Source organism: Rhipicephalus microplus, chromosome 2, assembly GCF_043290135.1.
Source record: "Rhipicephalus microplus isolate Deutch F79 chromosome 2, USDA_Rmic, whole genome shotgun sequence".
In the NCBI taxonomy this organism is placed as follows: Eukaryota; Metazoa; Arthropoda; class Arachnida; order Ixodida; family Ixodidae; genus Rhipicephalus; species Rhipicephalus microplus.
In genome coordinates, this window is record NC_134701.1 from 16,532,503 (window position 1) to 16,553,550 (window position 21,048).

A 21,048-nucleotide genomic window follows, 5' to 3' on the forward strand; every position below is an offset into this window, starting at 1 on the left:
AACATTATATGTGATGGTGACAGCCGAACCTATCTTGCTCTGTGCAAAGATGAGGTGTACGGCTTCATACCACTGACCAAAGAAGACTGCGTGAACCATGTGCAGAAGAGAATGGGCACCGCTCTCCGCACACTGGTGATAAAAGCTAAGAAAGGGGAGCCATTGGGTGGACTGACGCAGGAGTTGATTAAAAAACTGACCAGCTACTACGGGTTAGCCTTGCGAAAACACACAAGTGTCCCTGACATGCAAAGGGCCGTGATGGCCACTTTTTATCACGTCACGTCCACCGACGACAAGCCTCACCATAAGCTCTGCCCACCTGGCCCTGATAGCTGGTGCAAACATCGTTCAGCACAGGCCAAAATGGAGCCAGCACCACCTCACAGGTATAACCTGTCGAAACGTGTAGCGGAGGCTCTGCTGCCTGTATACCAACGTCTCTCTGACCCGCAACTGTTGGAGCGATGCAAAGGCAACAAAACTCAGAATGCGGCGGAAAGCTTGCATTCAGTTATTTGGTCACTGACTTCAAAGGACCAACACGCTTCATTGTTCGCAGTGGAAACAACAGTACATGAAGCAGTTGCACGCTACAATTTTGGGAATTTGCGAGCCTACACTGAAATGTGCAAGTCCGTGGGCATCAAACCTGCTAGCCTCGCCCTTCAAAGAGCTGAAGAAAAAGACCAGCAAAGAAAACGAAAAGCACGCAGTGCAGAAAAAATGAGAGAAAGGACGTAAGAAGACCCTCGCAAGCAAAGACACAAAGTATTACAGTCCCGGGGCATTTTGATGGACCTTTACCGACTGTTCAACTTTAACGCCAGTTTTCTCAGAAACGTGTTTTGACCCGACTGTCCAGCTTGCCACGATGCTTGCATGACTATGGCTTGACGGATTTTCATGTGGTTTTTTGCATTGTGTTCCTCAGTGAATTTTCTATGTCGTGACGTTTTCATATTTGTTAATTACTACCTCAGTATTTTTACTCCTAAGCTAATTTCACATTATGATAACGACCACATTTACAAGCATGTATACAATGTTCTCTGTAAAATAAAAACAGTCATAAAAATATTTGCAGAATGTCACGACATCAACCATCCCAATGGCTAAAATATAAGAGCAACTATAGGCTTCTACCATGTTTTTTTGTCACACCAGGCTTTGGGCAAGTTTGGTAGTACACTGATGGATAAAAAAATTTATAATGCCAGAACTACTGGAGATAGCTGAATGAAACTTTGTCATTTATCATTTAGCGCAGTTTCCAGTAAGCATGCCAAATTTCATTGCTCTACGACAAAAACTAAAGAATTTCACTTTCGATCCCCACCTCCCCCTTAATAGACATTAATAATTTGGTCATTTTGAAGTCCCATAGAATTTGAAGAGTATCTGTGGTACCATGTTTTGCAATTTGAATTTGAGTGGATATTTGAAGCTGTGGTTAGCGCCAGCCTGGTTAATTTGAAAACTTGCTGCTTTCACCACAAATCCTGAGAAACGACAGCTTTTCGAAGCCACAACTCAGTGCAGCATAGTGATACTATTTAGTGGCAGGTGAAGCTGCCTAGCCTCTCTGCTGTCATCAAAAAAGAAAGAAACAAAGGAAAGGTGAAGGCTTTCCTTGTTATTGATAAACAAATCGGCCAAGCCACACATGACTGTTTGACCCATGCTTCGGAGTCCATGGCCGTGGAAAAAGTGGGGGGGAAGCCTTAGGAAAGTGATTGCCACCAGACGGTGATGACAGCATTGACATCGCACAACATGTGTGAGAGGTGAAAGAAAGCAAGGTGGCAATGCGGGCGGGAAGTGTGCTGTGCTGTTTAACGCTCTCGAGGGCACACAGTGGCTTCTCGTTCTTGCAGCTGTCCCAGACCAAAGCTCTAACTGGTCAGTAATAAGCATAATGTAATCATGTGTTGTGTGCTGCAGCTACAAATGTGCTGTGTTAAGGCTAATAGATCATCAGTAAAATATTGTAGCAATATTGCACTCTTGTGCACCACATAAGTATTGCACCATTGTGTGTAGTTGTGTGGCGTGTGAAGTGTTTGCCAAAGCTTATTATTAAAGCTGGTGACATATGTGCTTTCAAATGCACTATTTACTCACATAATTCGCGCACCCCTGATAATTTGTGAGCTTTATGAAAAAAATATTTACTCACATATTTTGCACTCCCCGATCTGCCATAAATGATTTAGGACCTTTGGATCCTTTGGACAGGCACGCTGGGTGCACGCCCTGCCGATTAGGCGAGCACTGTCAAGTAGGCTGCGAATGTGAAGTTCTTTCTTTCGAGGACTTCCCCCGAACTAAGGTCCCTAGAATACCATGCACAAACACTCAAACCTGTTGACAAGCACCGAAGCTGCTCGAGCGTTTGCCCCCCTTTATCTCTCCGTCTCTACCACTGAAAATGTATAGTTGCGTCACGGCACGGACAACTCAAGGCACCAGAGCCTCGTGTGAGGGCCTGTTGGGCCTATCACTCCAACTGTTTCCCTCGTTCTTTGCCTCCGCACTGCAATGCACGCTTGGTTGATTTCGGAAGTTCAAGTTTCGTAAGCCGTCCATTATGTTTTACTGTTATCTTGCGATGGGCTATAGTAAATATACCATATTTACTCGCATAATCGGTGCACTCGCATAATAGGCGCACCTCTAGTTTGGTCGCAGAAAATTCAATTTTTTAAATTCGAGGTGCGCATAACAGGCACACCCCGAACTTGGCCGTGATCAGAAACGATTCTATCCCGCAACGGTACAGTTAAAACGCGGTCCCCGTACCCTCAAGAAAAAAAAAAAAGGCAAATCGATGAGCCAATAAACAAAATTCGAAGTGAGACGTGTTTGTCGAAATAAAGTGTAAAAAAAAAGCGTCCATGAGCGAGGGGAAAAAAAAAAACGGCTGTTGGCTGTTCCATCAATGACTGACACCCCCAAATTGCCATGCTCATTGGAGGTCACGTGTACAACATTGGTGGCTCGATCGCCATCACCACCGTCAAAGTAAAGGAAAGACACGACATTTTGGAAATGGTGTGCGTATGTTGTGGTCGTGTATTTAACTTTGGTACCACCACGGGGAAGTACGCAAGCTACACAGCTGGATTTAAACTGAAGGCAGTGCTGTACATGCTGGAGCACAGCAACCAGGCTGCAAGCAGGCATTTCGGTGTTGGTGAAACCAGTATTCGGTACTGGAGGGATCAAGAAAGAAAAACTTCAGGCGACTAAGAAGACACAACGAGCTTTCCGCGGTGCTTAGACCGGCAGGTATCTGAACGTCGAAGAGCAATTGGTCCGGCATATACGAGAGCTACGACAAGACGGCTGTGCTGTGTCATTGGATGTTGTGCAGACTGAGGCGCGCTGAATAGCCCGAGCGCAGGGCATCAAAGCAAAAGAGTTAAAAGCCAGCTCCGGATGGACAACTATGGCGCCTTCGCAGTGCGAGGTGCCATGGCCTCGCACTGCGAAAGCAGACGACCTTGTGCCAGTGCTTGCCTGCAGCATTTGAGGACAAAGTGGCGGACTTCCACCGTTTCGTTATAAAGCTCCGACAGCAGAAATACTTCATTTTGTCCCAGATCGGCAACGCTGATCAGACCCCCCTTTGCTTTGATATGCCGCGGAACACAACAGTGGAGGAGAAAGGTGCACGGAGCGTCATCGTCAGAACGTCTGGCGCTGATAAACAAGGATGCGCCAACAACGGTGGCAACGGATGGGCGCAAGCTACCACATTATATTATTTTTTAAACGTAAGGCGCTCCCAAAGGCAAATTTTCTTCAAGGCATCTACGTCAGAGTCCAAGAAAAAAAGCTGGATGAGCTTAGAACTCGTTGTGGATTGGGCGAAAACAGTCTGGGGTCGGCGGCCGGGTGGTCTGTTGTTCCTGTCCATGCTTGTCGTGGGCACCTAGTAGACCACGTACGAGATGAGCTAAAGGAGCTGCGCACAGATCTGGCAGTGATTCTAGGCGGCCTCGCATTGATATTGCAGCCTTTTGACGTGTCCTTGATGCTCGAAGGCTGTACACCACCTGAATGGCTGGAGGACAACGTATGGCTGGAGGTGGTAAGATTAAGAGGCCGCCTGTGGAAATGCTCTGCACCTGGATCGTGGAAGCGTGGCAGGCGATCTCCGACGAAGTCGTCAGGAAAAGCTTCAAGAGACGAGTATCTCGAACACACTAGATGCGAGTGAGGATGACATGTTGTGGGGTGCGGATGATTCGGACACTGAAAACGAATCCATGCTCGGCGAGGATGAATGTGTGCTCTCCTACTCTGACTCTGAATAGGGAAAAGGAGGAACACCTACGACTTTTGTGCAAATAAATTTTACGCTTGTGTGTGTGTGCAGTTGACGGCTCTCGCTTGTTCATTAAAGGGTATGTAGTGTAGTGACACGTATCCCCAAGGAGTACGGCCACTAGTGTGGGTCCGATCATAGCGAGCCGCAGGGCACGTGTTAACCGTCCCCATGACGAGACCACAGTATTGCTCAAGGTTGCAACACTTTATTGCCTGCGGCAACACCAAAAATGCAGTACAGAGCCCGCTGCAAAGGCGCGGCGGGAAAGCAAATGGGCTTATCCACGCCATGAGCGAGAACTACTGCAGAGGGTGCCGCGAGCACGTCTCTGTGGTAAAAGTGATTCAAGGAGACACCGGGACAGAGGTCCGGTTGCTCGAGCGAGGGCAAAGGTGCTCACGTTGGCTTTGGAGAGATACGGGTCGGCACAGCCTGGCCACGCACTAGGACGCCGCACCACTCTTCGTCCTAGCGTTCGGAAGGGGGTGGGCTCAACATAAGGTAAGTGTTCGCCGTGGGCGCAAAGCGCTGTTGGCGAGGTCCGAACGAGCCCCAAATAAAGGGAGCCCACAGACCGAAAAGAAAAGTGTGCTTACCCCCATGTCGTCCCCGGTGAAGTCTTCCTCACTCCCCGACGCGCGCGCGAAACCTCCGGAGAGATTCCACGCACGGCGCCACAGTCGACATTCGCTACCGAATGAGAGGGGCTAAACGTCCCTCTCCGCTCTCCCAGCGTGGCAGACCATGAAGGAGGGAAGTAATGTCAGGACATGAGAATGAAGAAAGAGGCTCAAAGCCCCCACAAAGGCAGTGGGCTAGCCTCGATTCCCACAGTATGTATGTTTGTCATACCTGCCAGGTCTCCCGGATTGGCCCGGAGAGTCCCGGATTTAGACCGATTTTTCCGGTTGTACGGTTGTTATAAAAATCTCTTGGAAATCGAAATCTCTGTGCATGATCTGGCCGCATTGACAAAAAAGCAGCTCAATCTGCTCTAGGTTTTTCGAACCTACCTCATTTTATTATAAATGAGTTGAAGAGGTGTTCATGTAAACGTACAGTATAATCTTAGTGATGCGAAACTGCGGCAGATACGAATTCTTGAAATTCCCCAGACAAATTTTACTATGTTCATTGGTACTCAATTCGAATGTTCCGAACAGATTTCCTAATCACGGCGGGTTATACGAACTTTAGTACGGAAACCGTCGAAAGAAGGCGGAGAGCAGCGTACTCAAAGCTTCGGAAGTACGCGTGCGACTGACGCACGCACTGTCTTTTACAGTGCGTGTGATTATCGTTGCCACAACCACTGTGCACGAAACTGCGGATGCTCTTGACACGATTATCTATAGGGACGTCGTAACTGACAGAACCCTGAAAGTGTGTGCTCAACCAGTCAGAGCAACGCTGCTTTCGGCAAACTCTGCAAACAAAACTGCGGCAGATGCTATTGTAGATGGCATAAAATGACAGTTTTTAAGGCACGTGCACAGCCAAGCGCATGGGGATTGTAAAATGAACTACGGTTTGCCGCAACCGCCACGCACAAGACCGCGGTCGTGGCGTCGCGATAGAGATCTACGAGCTCTGAAGGCATGCAGCGGTAGATTAAAGGCACTAAATACGTAAAAAAAATAAGAAAAAAGGTTAGTTTCGCCGCAAGGGTGATGCAATCAATGCGACAGCAACAACTTGGAATGTAACGCTGAGAAGGGCAAGCAGATCAAAACGCGCAGCGTGCTGCTTACGCATAAACGACGCACGAAAATGATACTTGCAGGACGTTTATTTGATGTTCTGCGCAAGAAAATCGGTGAATAGTGTTCTGGAGGCGCTGCGTTAGAGTGCCTCGAGCGTGCAATGGAGGCAAACGAGTGCACCAAATCACGTCACACGTGAGACATGAGTGCTATCTAGTGTTCATGTCTCACGTGTGATTTGATTTGACACTCGTTCGAATAGCGCTCGTGTCTCACGTGTGACAGATCTCAGAAAACAAAACGTGCCGCTCTGAGACGGGCATAGACAAACAGACAAGTGGACAGACAGACAGACAGGCCAAAATTTTTGTGCCGAAAGTCCCCAAGAAAGATTTAAAAGCAATTATTGCGCATATCTGAGGCACCATAACAACATGTCAATATTCTGTATGTGTGTGTCTCTTACTAGAAAAGGCATGCATAAGTAATTTTAAGGAGCGTAGCGTTTATCACGTTGCGCTGACCAGGCAGTGCTTGCACGAGAAAGCGTGTTTGCAACGCTTTGCTAAGACGACACAATGGGGGCACCTACCCATTGCCTTGCATTCTACACCTCATCACCTCCCAGATGGGCGCGCCTGCGCACCCGCTTCGTTTTGTAAGATAACTGCCAGATAGCGCTCATGTCTCACGTGTGACATGACTTGATGAGCTCGTTCGCCTCTGCTGCACGCTTGACGCACTCTAGCGCAGCGCCTCCAGTATACCATTCACCGATTTTCTTTTGCAGAACATCAAATAAACGTCTTGTTCACTCTCTCCAGACGCAAGACTATCGCCTTTCGACGACATTTGCACTGTAACATGCAGGCACGGGGCCAATTTTTTTCTTACAGTCTTCGTATATATAGGTACGCATACATATACGGTGAAGGACGGCGGCGGTGGGAACGGCGAGAAAATAACCTGGACGGTCCATATAACTGCTATTGCAATAAAAAGGGGCCAGACGCATTTTGGCGTTCCTGTCCAAAGAATCTAGTAGTGAGCAAAGCTCTGACCCGCGCTTTTGCGGCAGCCAGCTGCGCCGTCCCGTCCGTTCACACGTATCCCAGGAAAACACACGCGAGTTGTTTTGGCTGAAATAGATTCTGCTAGTTCTGTTGATCCTTTGAGACTCTGACCTTAGTGAAAAACTCTACCCTCGTATGTTCGGCCACTCCTAGCCATTAAAAGACCATAACGCTGATGTTGGCGCTTGCAATTGAGACCCCCCCCCTCCCACCCCCTTTTGTTTCTCGCCACGTTTTTTTTGTTTATTTGTATGTCCTTGTTTTTTCTGTGCCGTGCGCACCCCCTCCCCCCTCGTTGTGGAAATCTCCCGGACTCAGAATCCTTGAACTTGGCAGGTATGGTTTGTTTTATGCTGAATCAATTGGTAAACGATAGTCGCCTTTTACTTGACAAATGTACAGATTTAAAGCGCGAGAACTTAGTCCAACAGGTTTCGAAAATTTTACCTCGTGTAAATGGTGGGGTAAAACTTCGAGCTGGATTTTCTGGGAAAAAAAAAAAGTGTGCCTAATATGGTAGTGAATACGGTATACGCGCGAAATTTAAGCTCTCTGTTATGAAGCTTGTCGAAGAAAATGGGAATCGTGCCGCCGCCAGGCACATCAGGGTGAAGTTCTATGTGTGCCTATCACCACAATAAGTACGGGAGAAAGCAGAAGAGTGTGCACTTGGTAACACAAGTTTCCTGCTGCTGAAGGCTTTTTCAATTATGTGCGAACGCTTAGGTTCTCCGGTATCGCCATGGTGTAAGACGTAGTTTCTCCCAGCATTGTTGAGAAGAGCTTTGAGAAAATGGGAAGTGCGAATGCTCTGGACATAACAGATGGCAATGCTCTTTGAGATGGCGATGACAGCGGCCGTGACAATGATACTCAATCGGGCCTGTTGATCAGTGATTCCAACTTGACCACGCGCGACCGACTATGACTGGTGAAAGCACGTGCTAATTCTGTAAAATAAAGAAATACACTTCTTTTATGCTCTGATTTTTTTTTAATGCTTATGCTGTGCACGTTAGGACTAATGCAGATTAATTGCATATGCGTTTGCAAAATCTTGGCATAATTTGCACAGCCTCTTCTAGGAGCTCCAAAATTGCAGAAAAAAGTGCGCAAATTGTGCAAGTAAATACGGTATACGACACTTTCGATGCATTTGTGAGCTTTCAAAGGTCCTTGGTTTTCAAGAGCTCCTTGACCAAAGTAGCATCATAGTGGAGGGCTGCTTCAATTTTCCTCACTGTGTTCCCACTGGTGCATATGCTTTCATTGTGCATAACCATAGGTGTTTGTTGTGCAGCGGTACATGTCCATGGATGATGAAGCGAGTCGGCAGCTGTTCCACCTCATCTCTCAGATGCTGGCCTATGAACCCTCACAACGCATCACGCTACGCGAGGCCCTTGACCACCCTTTCTTCGAGCCCCTGCCCGAGGAGGCCAAGTTGCACCTGCATGCCCGAGACCACAGCCTCAGCAGGTTCGTCGTTTAGCATGCTTGCTGTTGCCTGGTCACATCTCTTCAAATCCCCTAGTGTGGAGGAGCAACACAGCCGAGAGTTCACTCAGTGACAAGCAGCTCTTAAGCTTCCTTAGACAGCTTTGTACAGCTATCGCACATTCTGAAATAGCTTGACATGCTGATGTGTGTCACTGGTTGGAAGAGAGAACCAAAGAAGGGGCAAAGAGAATGACGGAAATTATCAAGCTTTGCGAGACATGTCTTGCAGAGGAAACTGCACAAAAGGAAGTGACAGCGTTCAGTTAAGCATTGTTCATATCGTTAAATGGCATATAAGTAAGATTTCAATAAAAGTAACTTTTGACTCAAGTCAATTGCGAATTCTCTGAGCAGGCCGAAGGCTTGTCATCAAAAAAGTCACCATAACGTCGGGAGCAGTGCGCCATAGAGTGATAGATGAGACTGCCGTTTCGATAAAACAACATACTTCAGCACCTAGAATGCTCTCTCCATGCTGGCAGAAACGACAAGGGCCGCTTGCTTTCAGGGGAGACGTGGGTCTTGAAGAAAATTGTATTGTCTGAATTGAATGAAACCTAATACACTTATTCAGTTTCTTCTGCAGATCCAAAATCTTTAAGTAGATTTTCGATAGCTGCATCAGAACAGAGGATACTAAATGTTTATAATACACAATGAACATATTTTTTACGGGGCTTTTTGGCAATTTCAGTATGTTCACTATGTCAAACACAAAAACAAAGTATATATATCCAGATTGCCAGAGAGCTGGTCTAGCCGGTGATGCTAATTTTATCATTTGCAACTAACTTCAAATTTAAAATAAATGAATACAAACATGAATGAAAAATATCTGCCTTATATTGTTTACAATCATCATGAATTATAATTCGGTAAACAACATATAGAAGAAAATGAATAGCATCAATGGCTAAATCAATTTATTACGATTCAATACGAATGCATTGGTATGAAAGTTCTTATTGTGAGTCAATAAAAATATGTCAAAATACCCTGTAGAGGGACGTGTTATGAAACTGAGAAAAATGCATTTGAAGTTTTATTTTTTTATAAATTGATGAAGTATTGCAACATAACTGTATAAATGGCATCATTATGTAGCTTGGCCCTCCAGGAACAAGATAATGTCATATATGTTACAACAATGTCACAGGAACCATGAAAAATTTGCTATATAAGCATGCATAGTCATTGTAAATAGTGCGAGAAAGCTGCTACCAAACACTGCACCGTCGTATTTCAGCTTGTATGTGTACACTGTGCATAAAAATGACATGCCTATAGGATCTGTGCTGTCGCTTTTTGCGCCTAGGTCAGGGTCACAATAAATAAAAAAAGGGGAAAATAGTATTTGAATTCTGGCAATGACAAGGACTTGAATCTACTCTTAAGGGGGGGCGCGGCAAGTAAAGTGCCGATTTTGGTCAAAATATGCGATTTTCTGATTTATTTTTTTTCGTAATCTTCAGACCTTCAACTTCCTTGTTCTAAAATATTACAGCGAAACGTGCGCTACAAATCCCGCAAATAGTGTTTTTGCCGAGGCTAGTCGCCGAAAAGTGCGAAAAAAAAGCCCCTGAAACGGTGTTGTTCACGCCGCACAAACGCGCCAAGTTGTTGACCGTGGGCCGCCATTTTGGTAGCTTTGGAAAGAGGAGAAAGCCGGCTTCCCGATGGTCGCGGTCTCGTATTTCGCCGAGTGAAAATAAAAGTGCGAGGAGCAAGTAAAAAAACGAAAACGAAGAACGGCAATTGGCTGCGCGGGTCACGTGGTAGCAGGCGCGACCTCTTACTGGTCAAAGCTGCGCCGCGCACCTTGGCAACCTTGGAAGCGCGAGCGCATCTGCGGCCGCCGAGTCGAGAATCATCCGGCGTGCGCTTCGTTTTTTGCCAGTTGGCTGTTTTTGTGATAGTTCGCGTGCTTTTTTTACCAAGCTTTGTTTACATCGGTGGTCTCTTCTGAGTGCTTGCTCATACTGCGGTGCTATGTTGTCGCAAAAAAAGTTCCGGGGCGTCCACAACTACGGCAAGCGTCGGAAAGCTTGGAACAAAGGGCAGACGACTGCGACTGCCGTCCCAGTCGCAGTTACGGACGGAGCATGCTCTTCAAGCGTCACGGAGCCTCTACTCAGACCCTTCGCTGATTGTTGTGAGGCCGAGAGTGTGGAAGGTGCCACATCGTCGTATGTCAGACCGCCGGATGCCGTCGACCGTGATGGACGCTCTCGCGAACCCGATTGCGGTGGCACCGCGTCGGCAGCCGTTGCAACTCCGGGCGTGCGCGCGTCGAACATTCTATCGCGAGTTTCGGCCCAGATTCCGAGCAGTGAAGAAATCGCGCAGCGGGCGCAGACAAGGCGGGATGTTTTGGATGCCGTAGCATCGAAATCCGCTTCAAAGCGGAAGCTCGAGCTTCTGAACGAAGGCTGCGACGAAAATGACGGCGGTAAGGACTCCACATTCTTCATTGTAAATAAGAAGATGCTGAACGGTCTGCTTTCGTCAGTAAAGTGCAACAAGTGCGACGAAGGGTCGATACGCCTCGAGACTACGCTTTGCCTTGGACTCGCGGCGAGGATGGAACTTTTTTGTGACAATTGTGGCATAGTGAACAGTGCGTGGTCGTCCCCGAGGTGCTCCGGGCAACAAAAAACGAACCCCTTTGAGGTAAACGTGCGTGCTTTGAGGGCTGTGCTTTCAGTTGGCAGAAAACAATCTGCCATAAATGACATTTTTTCTGCGATGGACATTTCGCATCGAGCACTGCACCACAAGTCCTACCAGAGACTGCAAAGGAAGTACAGCTACCCTGCCACCACATCAGCTGCCACCCGCATTGAAGCAGAAAGTGCACAGAAGGTGCATGACATTTACAAGGACCTAGGAGGAGTGCCAGGCAACATTGACGTCATTTACGACGGCACGTGGATGACGAGGGGGCACAGAAGTCATATTGGCGTGGGCTGTGTAATCGAGCTGTACACAGGCTTGGTCTTGGACCACTGTGTCCTGTCCAACTACTGCCAAGGCTGTGCTGTTGGCCCCAAGCCTGGTGACGACAACTATGAGGAGTGGCTTGAGAAACACAAGCCACAGTGCCAAAAGAACACCGATGCTAATGCAGGCCAAATGGAAGTAGAAGCAGCGAGGATCATGTTTGAAAGATCGTTTACCAAGTACAAGCTTCGATACATCAATGTGCTCTGCGACGGTGACAGCCGTACGTACCTTGCCCTCACGCAAGACAAGGTGTATGGCTACATGTTGATTAAGAAACAGGAGTGTGTGAACCATGTGAAAAAAAGAATGGGCACTTCCTTGCGCAACCTTCTTGATGAGCACAAATCCAAAGGCCGAGGACTGAGCATGGGTGGCAAAGGCCGGCTGACGCAGGGCCTTATAAAGAAGTTGACGAATTATTATGGCTGGGCCATTAAGAGCCACCCCAACGATGTTCCTGGCATGGAGAGGGCCATCATGGCCACTTATTACCATGTAACATCCACAGACCAGGATCCACACCACGACCTGTGCCCAAGTGGGATTGACTCCTGGTGCCCGCACAATCAGGCATTGGCCAAGGGAGAGCCGCTGCCGCCTCACAAACATAAACTGCCCCCTCACGTGCGAGTGGCACTGCTGCCAATCTACAAGCGCCTCTCGAACAAAGAGCTCCTTGAAAGGTGTGCGCAGGGAAAAACCCAGAACGCTGTGGAGAGTATGAACAGCCTCATTTGGTCACTCCAGTCCAAGAGCCAGTTCGCCTCCCTTCGAAGTGTGGAAAGTGCAGTTGCAGATGCAGTCTGCCGTTTCAATGGTGGCTGCAAGAGTGCGCTGCAAGAGATCACTGCTCAACTGGGCTTCAATCCAGGAGACTGCTCTTTGCGGCGAGCAGCCGAAAAGGATGCCAAAAGGGTGAAGAGGGCTCAAAAGGCGCATTGTTCTACGACAAAGAAGCGCAAAACTGGGTTGCGCTCTACAGAGGCCAAGGCCACAGCATCTCAGGATTACTGCCCAGGAGGATTCTGAGTGTTTTAGGCATGTTGTGAACTTCCAAACAAGAGTGAACTTTCAAAGTCAGTTTTCTCAACTCTTGATTTTCGCCTATGTGCCTTCGCTAGAACATCTGTCATTTTTTAACAAAGACTGATAGAGTCGTTCCGTTTTTTGCACTAGGCTCAGGAGGCCTTTAGCAGTGCAATAAAGCTTTATCTCTCTTCTTACTCATCATTTAAAATTTTTAGAACACATTTTATAATTACTGCAATGTGTGCGCAAAACAACATCCATGTTTTGGAAATTTTATTTATGGTTACAAGAACTAGAAAAATCAACTAATAGCTTCTTTGCACAAGTTGATGCTTTGGGAACATAATAATATGAAAAAATAATTTCATTTAGCAATAATTATCTCTTTAAGTGTGAAGAGCATTAATTAGTATAATTATGCTTGTAACTCAAAAAGTACAAGAGGTATTTGAAAACGGTTTTCATATTTGGAATCCTCACAATCATCCACATACACACACCAAATTTCATCACAAACAGTACATTAATAAAAAAATTAGTTTTACTTGCCACGTCCCCCCTTAACAGCTGACCGAACTGTAAGCAGTGTTCACTGTTGGCTTGTGCCTATTCATGAGCTTGTTTTTGGTGGCACTCCTGGCTACATTGTTTTTGTTGCATATATAAATGACAATATTGATGAATCTCCAGTCACCCTCAGTGAAACAAATCGCTCATCGCGCACGCCGCGCGCTGAGCATGCCATCACGAGTTTCACACTAAAGTCCTCTTTTCTTTGCTCCTTGGACACTGTCGCTGCAGTCTGCGCAAATCTTACGTCCGAGAAGGTAATTAACCATGCTCAAATGTACGACAGAAAATTCCGTTCCGCTATCGCTGAAGTTCCCCTGTTCCGTGTCGACGCCAAGAAGTTCGAATTTTGGTTCAGTTTCCGACTTGACGCCTAATGTTTTTTCACATTGACCGCAGTTGCCGCACACTGGCTATTTTTTTTGAGCCAATAAGAAAATATAATCGATGTGTTTTCTGATAACACTCGAGGCTTGGACCGACAAAATATACACAGCACATGTGCCAAGTTGTGTTTTTGTAAGCAAACTGCCAACCGACGATCCCAGATATATTCCGCGGCAGTACTCGAGGCATGGCTGAACGAGCTGCATTCGCTCGATGTAAGGAGCTGCAGAACTTTATTTGATGCGTCAACAGGCCATTCCGCTATTATGATGAGTTCTGTGCTGGCATTTGAGGCGTCCACGCTGGATGCAGCTGCGTGTTCAATCCGTCCAGCGGCTATTGCGGGGCATGCCTTGGCGAATTTATTCGGGCATTCCATGGTCACCGTCGTTTCTTGCCAAAAACACAGTGTGAAGTTTTCTTGAGACGAATGTCTTTATACATTTGAGCAGCTTAATTATCACAGTAGTTCAAACATGATTGTAAAGTTGCGAACCAGAAGAACGTCCCGGAGCAGCCGAAAGCCCGAGCTGAGCGCGTGCGCGATAACAACGGGAGACCGGGCAATAAAAAAAAAAAAGCAGGACAAACGCGGCAAACCAATAACAGACCAGCGCGCGGCGCGAGCGCGTGCTTTGACCAATCACGTGCGTGCAAGCAACCTTCGGAAAAGGAGTGGAACCGTCTCTCTGCACCGGCGCCATTTTGAAGATAGGGAAAAAATGCGCAAAGAAAGCAGCTTCAAAACAACACTAAGATGGCGGCACCCGGTCGCCGCGTTCGGAAGTTACGAGTGCGCGAACTTCGAACATAGTTAGTCAATTTTCGGTCATTTCGCTTCCACCTAGGCATGTAAAATGCTGTTTTTTTTTTAATATTTCTAGATTGAATACAGCTTTCAGATTTGGCCAGAAGATTATTAAATGTATGAACATCGCGATACTGCACTTTTTTAAAAATTCACCTTTTTTTTGCAATTTTTTGCCATTTCAAGACCCGCGTCTCCTCTTAAGGGGGGACGCGGGTCTTAGAATGGTGAAAAATGGCCAAAAAGTCCATTTTGAGAAAATGCCATATTTGAAATTTTTAGACCTATAAGCACGTGTCCGCAAATTGTGAACGCTGAATTCGATCAGTAAATGGATTAAAATTGATTATGAAGTCGCCACGGGAGCCGCAAAACAACCCACGGCAGGTCAAATTCGTTCAAACTTCCCGCGCGCGCCGCCGGCGAGGCAGTCGGCCAATCGCCGTCATCTTGGGCTTTTTTTGAAGCCGATTCCTTTGTGCACATTTTGCCACCCTTCAAAATGGCGTCGCTTAAACAGAACGGCTGCCCTCGCCCCTTTTGCGGAGCCCCCTTCCAGGCCGCTGATTGGCCGAAGCGCGCGCGTCCCAGGCGAGCCCCCTGTTCCTCGCTTCCCATTGGCTGATGCGGTCAGAGTTGCCTGCGCTTTTTTTTTTGTATATTGTTCGTCGGCCGCCCGTTCCTGTTCGCGCACGTTGTTCGTCTGCTTCCCGCACGTGCCTGCTTGTGCTACGCGACCGACGCACCGACTTTCCGTCTTTTGCCGGCATGGTTGGAGACGCTCGTCTAAAAAAGAAGACACGCCAAGCGTATGGCAAGAAACGGAGGCGCTCATGGAACACCCGCCAGAAGAAAGCAGCCGACAACGTGCAGCCTATTTCGCCCGATGCCGCCGAAGTGGCGCATTCCGACGACAGCGCCCAGCCGCGGCCGCTTGTGTCCGAAGCGGTGCACTCTCCTGTGCCTTGCAGCAGCATCTCATCGGATTGTGTCGTCGTCGGATCGTCATCTTGCACTTCCAGCAGCATCCTATACCGCATTGACGCGGCGTTTTATTCGGCGAACGAGTTTGCTGAGTGCACGAGAAATGCAGCAGGCTTGAAGGCATCACTCGCATCGCAGTGCGCGACGGAACGTAAGTGCAAGTTACTAGATATTGATCTGGAGGATGGTGGCAAAGAAAACGGGACAGAATTTGTTATTGTTGATCTGGCGGCGATACGCTCGTTATTTGGACTTGTCGCGTGCCCAGAATGTGGTGAAAGAAGCTTCAGTATTTCAAAGGCCAAGAAAGAGTATTGGCTGTGTTCGAAGCTCATAGTCACGTGCGGCAGTTGTGACTTTCGCGAAGAGCGTTTTTCGTCCCCACGTATAGCCGACGAGACCGATGCCAAAATAAGGCCGTTTGAAGTTAATATGCGTGCCATGAAGGCCATCAACAATATTGGCAAGGGGGCAACGGCTCTGTCGGACTTCTTCGCCGGGATGAATATTTCGCATCGAGGGCTTCACCACAAGAGTTACCAGAGTCATATGAATATAATGAAAGAAGCCTGCTGTGCGACTGCCGCCGAATGCGAAGCGGCGAGCGTGGCTCGCGTCAAGGAGCTCTATGCGGAGTTCGGCACCGCGCCCGGAAACGTCGTCATTTATGACGGCACCTGGCTTACGCGTGGACCTAGCTCGCATATATGTGTTGGCTGCATTGTGGAGATGTATAGTGGCCTCGTGATAGACCATATCGTGCTATCGAACTTTTGCCTGGCTTGCACCACAGGACCCAAGGAAGGAGAAGCAAGACATTCTGCCTAGCTCATTCAGCATGTCCCTCTGTGCCAGAAGATTGTTGATTGTAATGCTGGCCAGATGGAAGTGGAGGCAGCACTATGCTTGTTTGAGCGGTCGCTTGAAAAGCACAAGCTTCGTTATACCGCAATGGTGTCGGACGGCGACAGCAGGACATTCCATGCACTCACAGAAAAAGAGGTGTACGGCTTCATAAAGGTGGCCAAAAAGGACTGCATAAATCATGTACACAAGCGTATGGGAGCTGCCTTACGTACCCTTGTAGAGGAAAAAAAAAAAGCTCAAGGTGGCTCACTTGGTGGAAAGGGCAGACTTACGCAACAAAAGATAAAGAAGATCACCTTATACTAAGGCTACGCATTGAGAAGCCACAGGAACGATGTTCCAGGTATGCAGAAGGCTGTTCTAGCAACTTTGAACCGCATGTCTTCAACTGACGAGGCACCAAAGCATGACCTTTGCCCTGAAGGCCCTGAATCCTGGTGCAAATTTCAGAGAGCTCTTGCGAAAAATGAGAAGCCGCCACCACACAAGGACAGCCTGCCTGATTTCGTAACTGAGGCATTGGAGCCTGTGTTTAGGCGGCTGAGCGACAATGCCCTCTTGGAAAGTTGCAGCGATGGGATCACCCAGAACCCAAGTGAGAGCCTGCACGCTATGATTTGGCAGCAGGCCCCCAAAACTCAGCATGCATCCTTGCGGAGCACTGAAAGGGCAGTTGCCGAAGCCATCAGCCGCTTCAAATAAGGCACAACCAAGAGCAACGTGGAAATTGCAGAGAAGCTGGGCTACACCGCTGGCAATAACTTGGTGTGTCGCAGCCTTGAGAAGGACAAGGGCAGGCTGCAAAAATCGCGAAGAGAGCATCTTGACAGCAGTTCAATAAAGGAAAGACTTTCAAAGCGTCACAAGCCAGCAGGTGACTCTGCTTACAGCCCTGGTCTGCTGTAAACTGCCATGATGGCAAATAGTGAGAATTTTAGCAAAAATAAATATTCTTGGTTTTAGACCTAAACATTCTGTAAATCTATTATCTATCCAAGGACAACATTATTATATGATTTTTTTGTGTTCCTTTCACTTGCAAGGCACAGGAACGACCACAAAGTAAAAAAAATGATGATTCTCATGCTGAGTCAATGACTATCTTATAGTTCTAGAACAAGCTGTGAGCAGTATTAGCATAGTGAAATTTAGCATGGCCATTTATCCTATAATATAGAGCTACAGAATGATGTCATTATTATAGCTGTAGCTTCACTTTAGCAAAAGTTAAAGTTGCTAAAAATTTCAAATGCGTTTTTCTCAGTTTGATGTTTTTGCACATTGCACTCGGCCTTACGGGGGTTTTTCCTATGTTAAACTTGAGTGAATGCGACAAAGTTGGTATCATTTTATTCGTCTTGACATGATCTAGGGGGTGATGTTATTCCTATTTATCTAGCATCACTTCAAAAATTACCATTGAAGATTTTAGTGAGAGAAATTTATTGTAATATAGTGACCATAAGTATAAGTGTTCGTCCATTTTCTTGCTTATGAAATGCCTTCAAATGGATAGAAATAGCATCACACCCTACAGCAAGCCTCTAGCATTGGGATTATGCATTCACTTTTTGGGATTTTGCAAGAATAAATTGCCAAGAAGTCCCGTAAGAAGTACACAATCAATTAAGATTCAGACCTTCATATTTTCTAAACCACTTGGAATATTAAGAAACAAATTAGAGATTTGAAATCAGCATGAAAAACTACCTTAGCTGGTGAAGTTTAGTCAAGATTGAGCAAAAAATTTTTAAAAAATTTTAGAACCCACGTACCCCCTTAATATGTGCATACAACACCTGTTACTGCTTTGTTCACTCTTTTCAAAGTTTTTGTCCCCCTGATACTATGCGTCTTGAGGTGTGCCTATGTCTCTTGAGGTATGCATTAATGCTGACGTTGCATGATCATGGTTGTTCTATATTGCCTATTTTTTCTTTTGGCCATTAACCAATTAAAAAATTTTTTAGTTTCACTCTAAAATATAATAATAGATACCGTTTCGGTTGCATTTTTGCTGCGTCAAATAATTTTTTGGGGGGGTTTTTGGTTTTGTTCCTACATGCTGCGCTAGTAGGGATGAAGTCTGGTATTGAAACATTCAGAAGGGCCGCTTATGCACGTAGCGACGGAGCTAGGCAGCCGTGGAAATGACCCAATATCTTGTTTAAGCACGTGACAAGAAGATAATACCAGCTTTTAAAAATGTATTGTAGTTACTGTACTTGCACGATTGTAAGTAGACTCGATTGTTGGTCGACCTTCGTGATATCGCACAAGCACATTTCATTAAAGAAAATTTATTTACCAAGTGTTTGAAGGAATTGAAGTCCGGTGTGCCAAGGTAGCTTTGCAAGAATGTGTGAGAAATATTTTCGGCAAGACTTTACAACCGAAACTAGTTTCCGATTCTAGGTCAACGCCCCCTTCCTCGATTCGGATTTAAAGTTGAGTCAAAATGAGTTGACCAACGATCATGTAAATCAGTACTTTTCCAGAGTGCACTCACCTTTACTTAAGTTTTCTAGGCTTTTGATATTTTCGTTTGACACAAGACAGCAGCTGAAAATTGTTCTGTCTGGGAATGGTGCACTAACGTGAGCCACAAAGCTCATATTGCTGCAGGCTCTTGCGTGTTGAGAATTTGATGCAATTGGCGCTGGGCTGGAGAGTCTGTGAAGGACACACTGTTGACAGTGCTCATGTGTTGTTTCGCGTTGTGAGCCTGTTGTACGTATCGAACAGGAACTGACTGTGACTACAACAGTGATTGCTGATGCAGGTGACCATGATGCCTGGGGCCCCAGTGAGCAGTGCGGCCTCCGATCCACAGTGTAGATACACCCCTCCCTGGGAGGAAAATGCCAGTGGCCCTGAAGGAACCACAGGGCGACTTCTTTTATGGAAATAAATGCTTTTCTCGGTTACATCTTTTGGTTTTGTTCACAATGTGGCTAAGGTATGTCTGATGAACAAATTCGGCAAAATACTTCAAAACTCAGTTTCATGTTGGGGATACATGCTTCATTAATAATGAAGCTTGCTTTGTGAAATTTCTGCACAATGTTCAGTCTGCTATTTTTATATATTGTCACGGGGCCTTGACGTGAGCGAAGGGTGCAGGCTGCAGGTAGAAGATGAAACTGTTTATTTGACCGAACTTGTGACCAGTAAACTGAACGTCGGATTACACTGATTTACACCGGCGGCTCTGATAGCAGCGAACAGAGCGTTGGCCGTCAATCAACTGACAAAACGGTGAAGCTTGTCAGCATTAGTACTTGTTTTGTCAAATATTCGAGCCTTATCTCTTGTCGTTGTGCAAGCTCTGGAATAATATTTTGTGTTCGCGTGTTGTTCGCAATCTTAATAGAACAATCTACAATGATCTCGATCCTTCTTGAACAATGAGGCACACTTTGTGCTGAGCATTTCTGACAGGCTTTGTGGGAGAAAACCAAATGAAACAAGAGTGAAAATAAGAAACGACCATGGCATTATGCGGTAGGCTTTCGTGAAAGTGAACCTGAAGGGACCAGGATAATGTGTTTCATTTTAAAGGAGTTCCAGTACATAAAGACCCTTTCTCCAACTTAACACAACAGGAGCATGTGATGAAACGTTTATTCACGTATTTAGATAATGTCATGGTCAGCTAGACAAACTGTAGTGGCACCTTGAAAACTCTAATAAGTCACTCTGTCGGCATACAGTGCCCAATCCCCTTCCCCACGTAGAGCAATAGCAAGTCGGCGATATACACACGCCGGCTGAATTTTCTGCTTTTCACTAAAGAGCTCTCTCTCGTGCATCATTCAAGTATGAAATCATTCATATATTAGGACCAGCTTCGTTGGAGAGATTTCTGTTACCGAGAGCTTACTGTCCGTGTTGCTGCCTTGTCATTTTATGCGACACCTTAAAGTGTGACAAGTATGCTTCTCGTCGGCTTTTCTTATTTTTCCAGGGGGGGGGGGGGGGCAGAAGCAGCGGCGGGGGGTCTCTATTTGATGACATGTGATCATCCCGCTACACAGGGGGTGCCAGTAATCACCATAATCATAAGGGGCACCTGCACCAGTGAAGGCCTTTTACATTGTGTAGTTAACTGCGGGGTGTCCCCAAATAAGACGTCCCGCGAATCTATGAACAGTGAACTTCTGCTGTTTGACTCATCCAGTAGAAATTTCTTTGAATACGTGTTTCGCTGGTCGCGTTTTTTCCAAAAAAATATTACATGACTGTACCATCAGCACAAAAAAAAAGCCAGTTTTGTTTTTCTTTGATGAGCAGTTCGGAGGTAAAATTCTGTTGCATTTAGGAGCAAGCGGTGTTTAAGAAATATTCCTACTTGTTGTGCTAAGGAGCCAAAGTTTGCTGGCCATTTTAGCAAGTAAAATGTATTTTGAAATACCCTATACATATACTACAAAACTTCTGGACTGGATATGCAGGTGTGCCAGAAGTGTTCATTTTGAAAGAGTGTACACGAACAAATCATGGCTGTGTAATCAATTTGTAATTTTTTTCATTTTTGCATGATACTTTTATAATGAACAAGCGTACGTAAAAAACACGTTCGGCAATTATCAATGCAACAGCTACAAAACGCTTGCACTTAGATCAAGTAAAGAGTGAACATACAAGCACTCATGACGTATCTGATTGCTCATTTCATCGGACAGTGCTGTTTTTCTTTTTTTACAATTTCCTAATGCAACCACTGACAAAATCACTCACAAAGAAAAGGAAACTATGAACATGTCTTATCAATGCCAACGCGTGCAT

General features: G+C 46.3%; 1 protein-coding gene across 4 annotated transcripts in view; it reads left to right on the forward strand.

Moving 5' to 3' along the window:
- Positions 1 to 19,187, forward strand: part of Doa (CDC like kinase darkener of apricot) — a 129,902-nt gene extending 110,715 nt beyond the window's left edge. For 3 of the 4 annotated variants that reach the window (XM_037420312.2, XM_037420310.2, XM_075886250.1), the window contains exons 10-11: positions 8,413 to 8,591; positions 19,028 to 19,187. In XM_037420312.2, coding sequence (XP_037276209.1) covers positions 8,413 to 8,591; positions 19,028 to 19,037 — 189 coding nt within the window. In that variant the 3' untranslated portion in view covers positions 19,038 to 19,187. The remainder of the gene's footprint in view (positions 1 to 8,412; positions 8,592 to 19,027) is intronic. The other variant, XM_037420311.2, reaches the window with a different exon arrangement.
- The last annotated feature ends 1,861 nt before the right edge of the window (positions 19,188 to 21,048 follow it).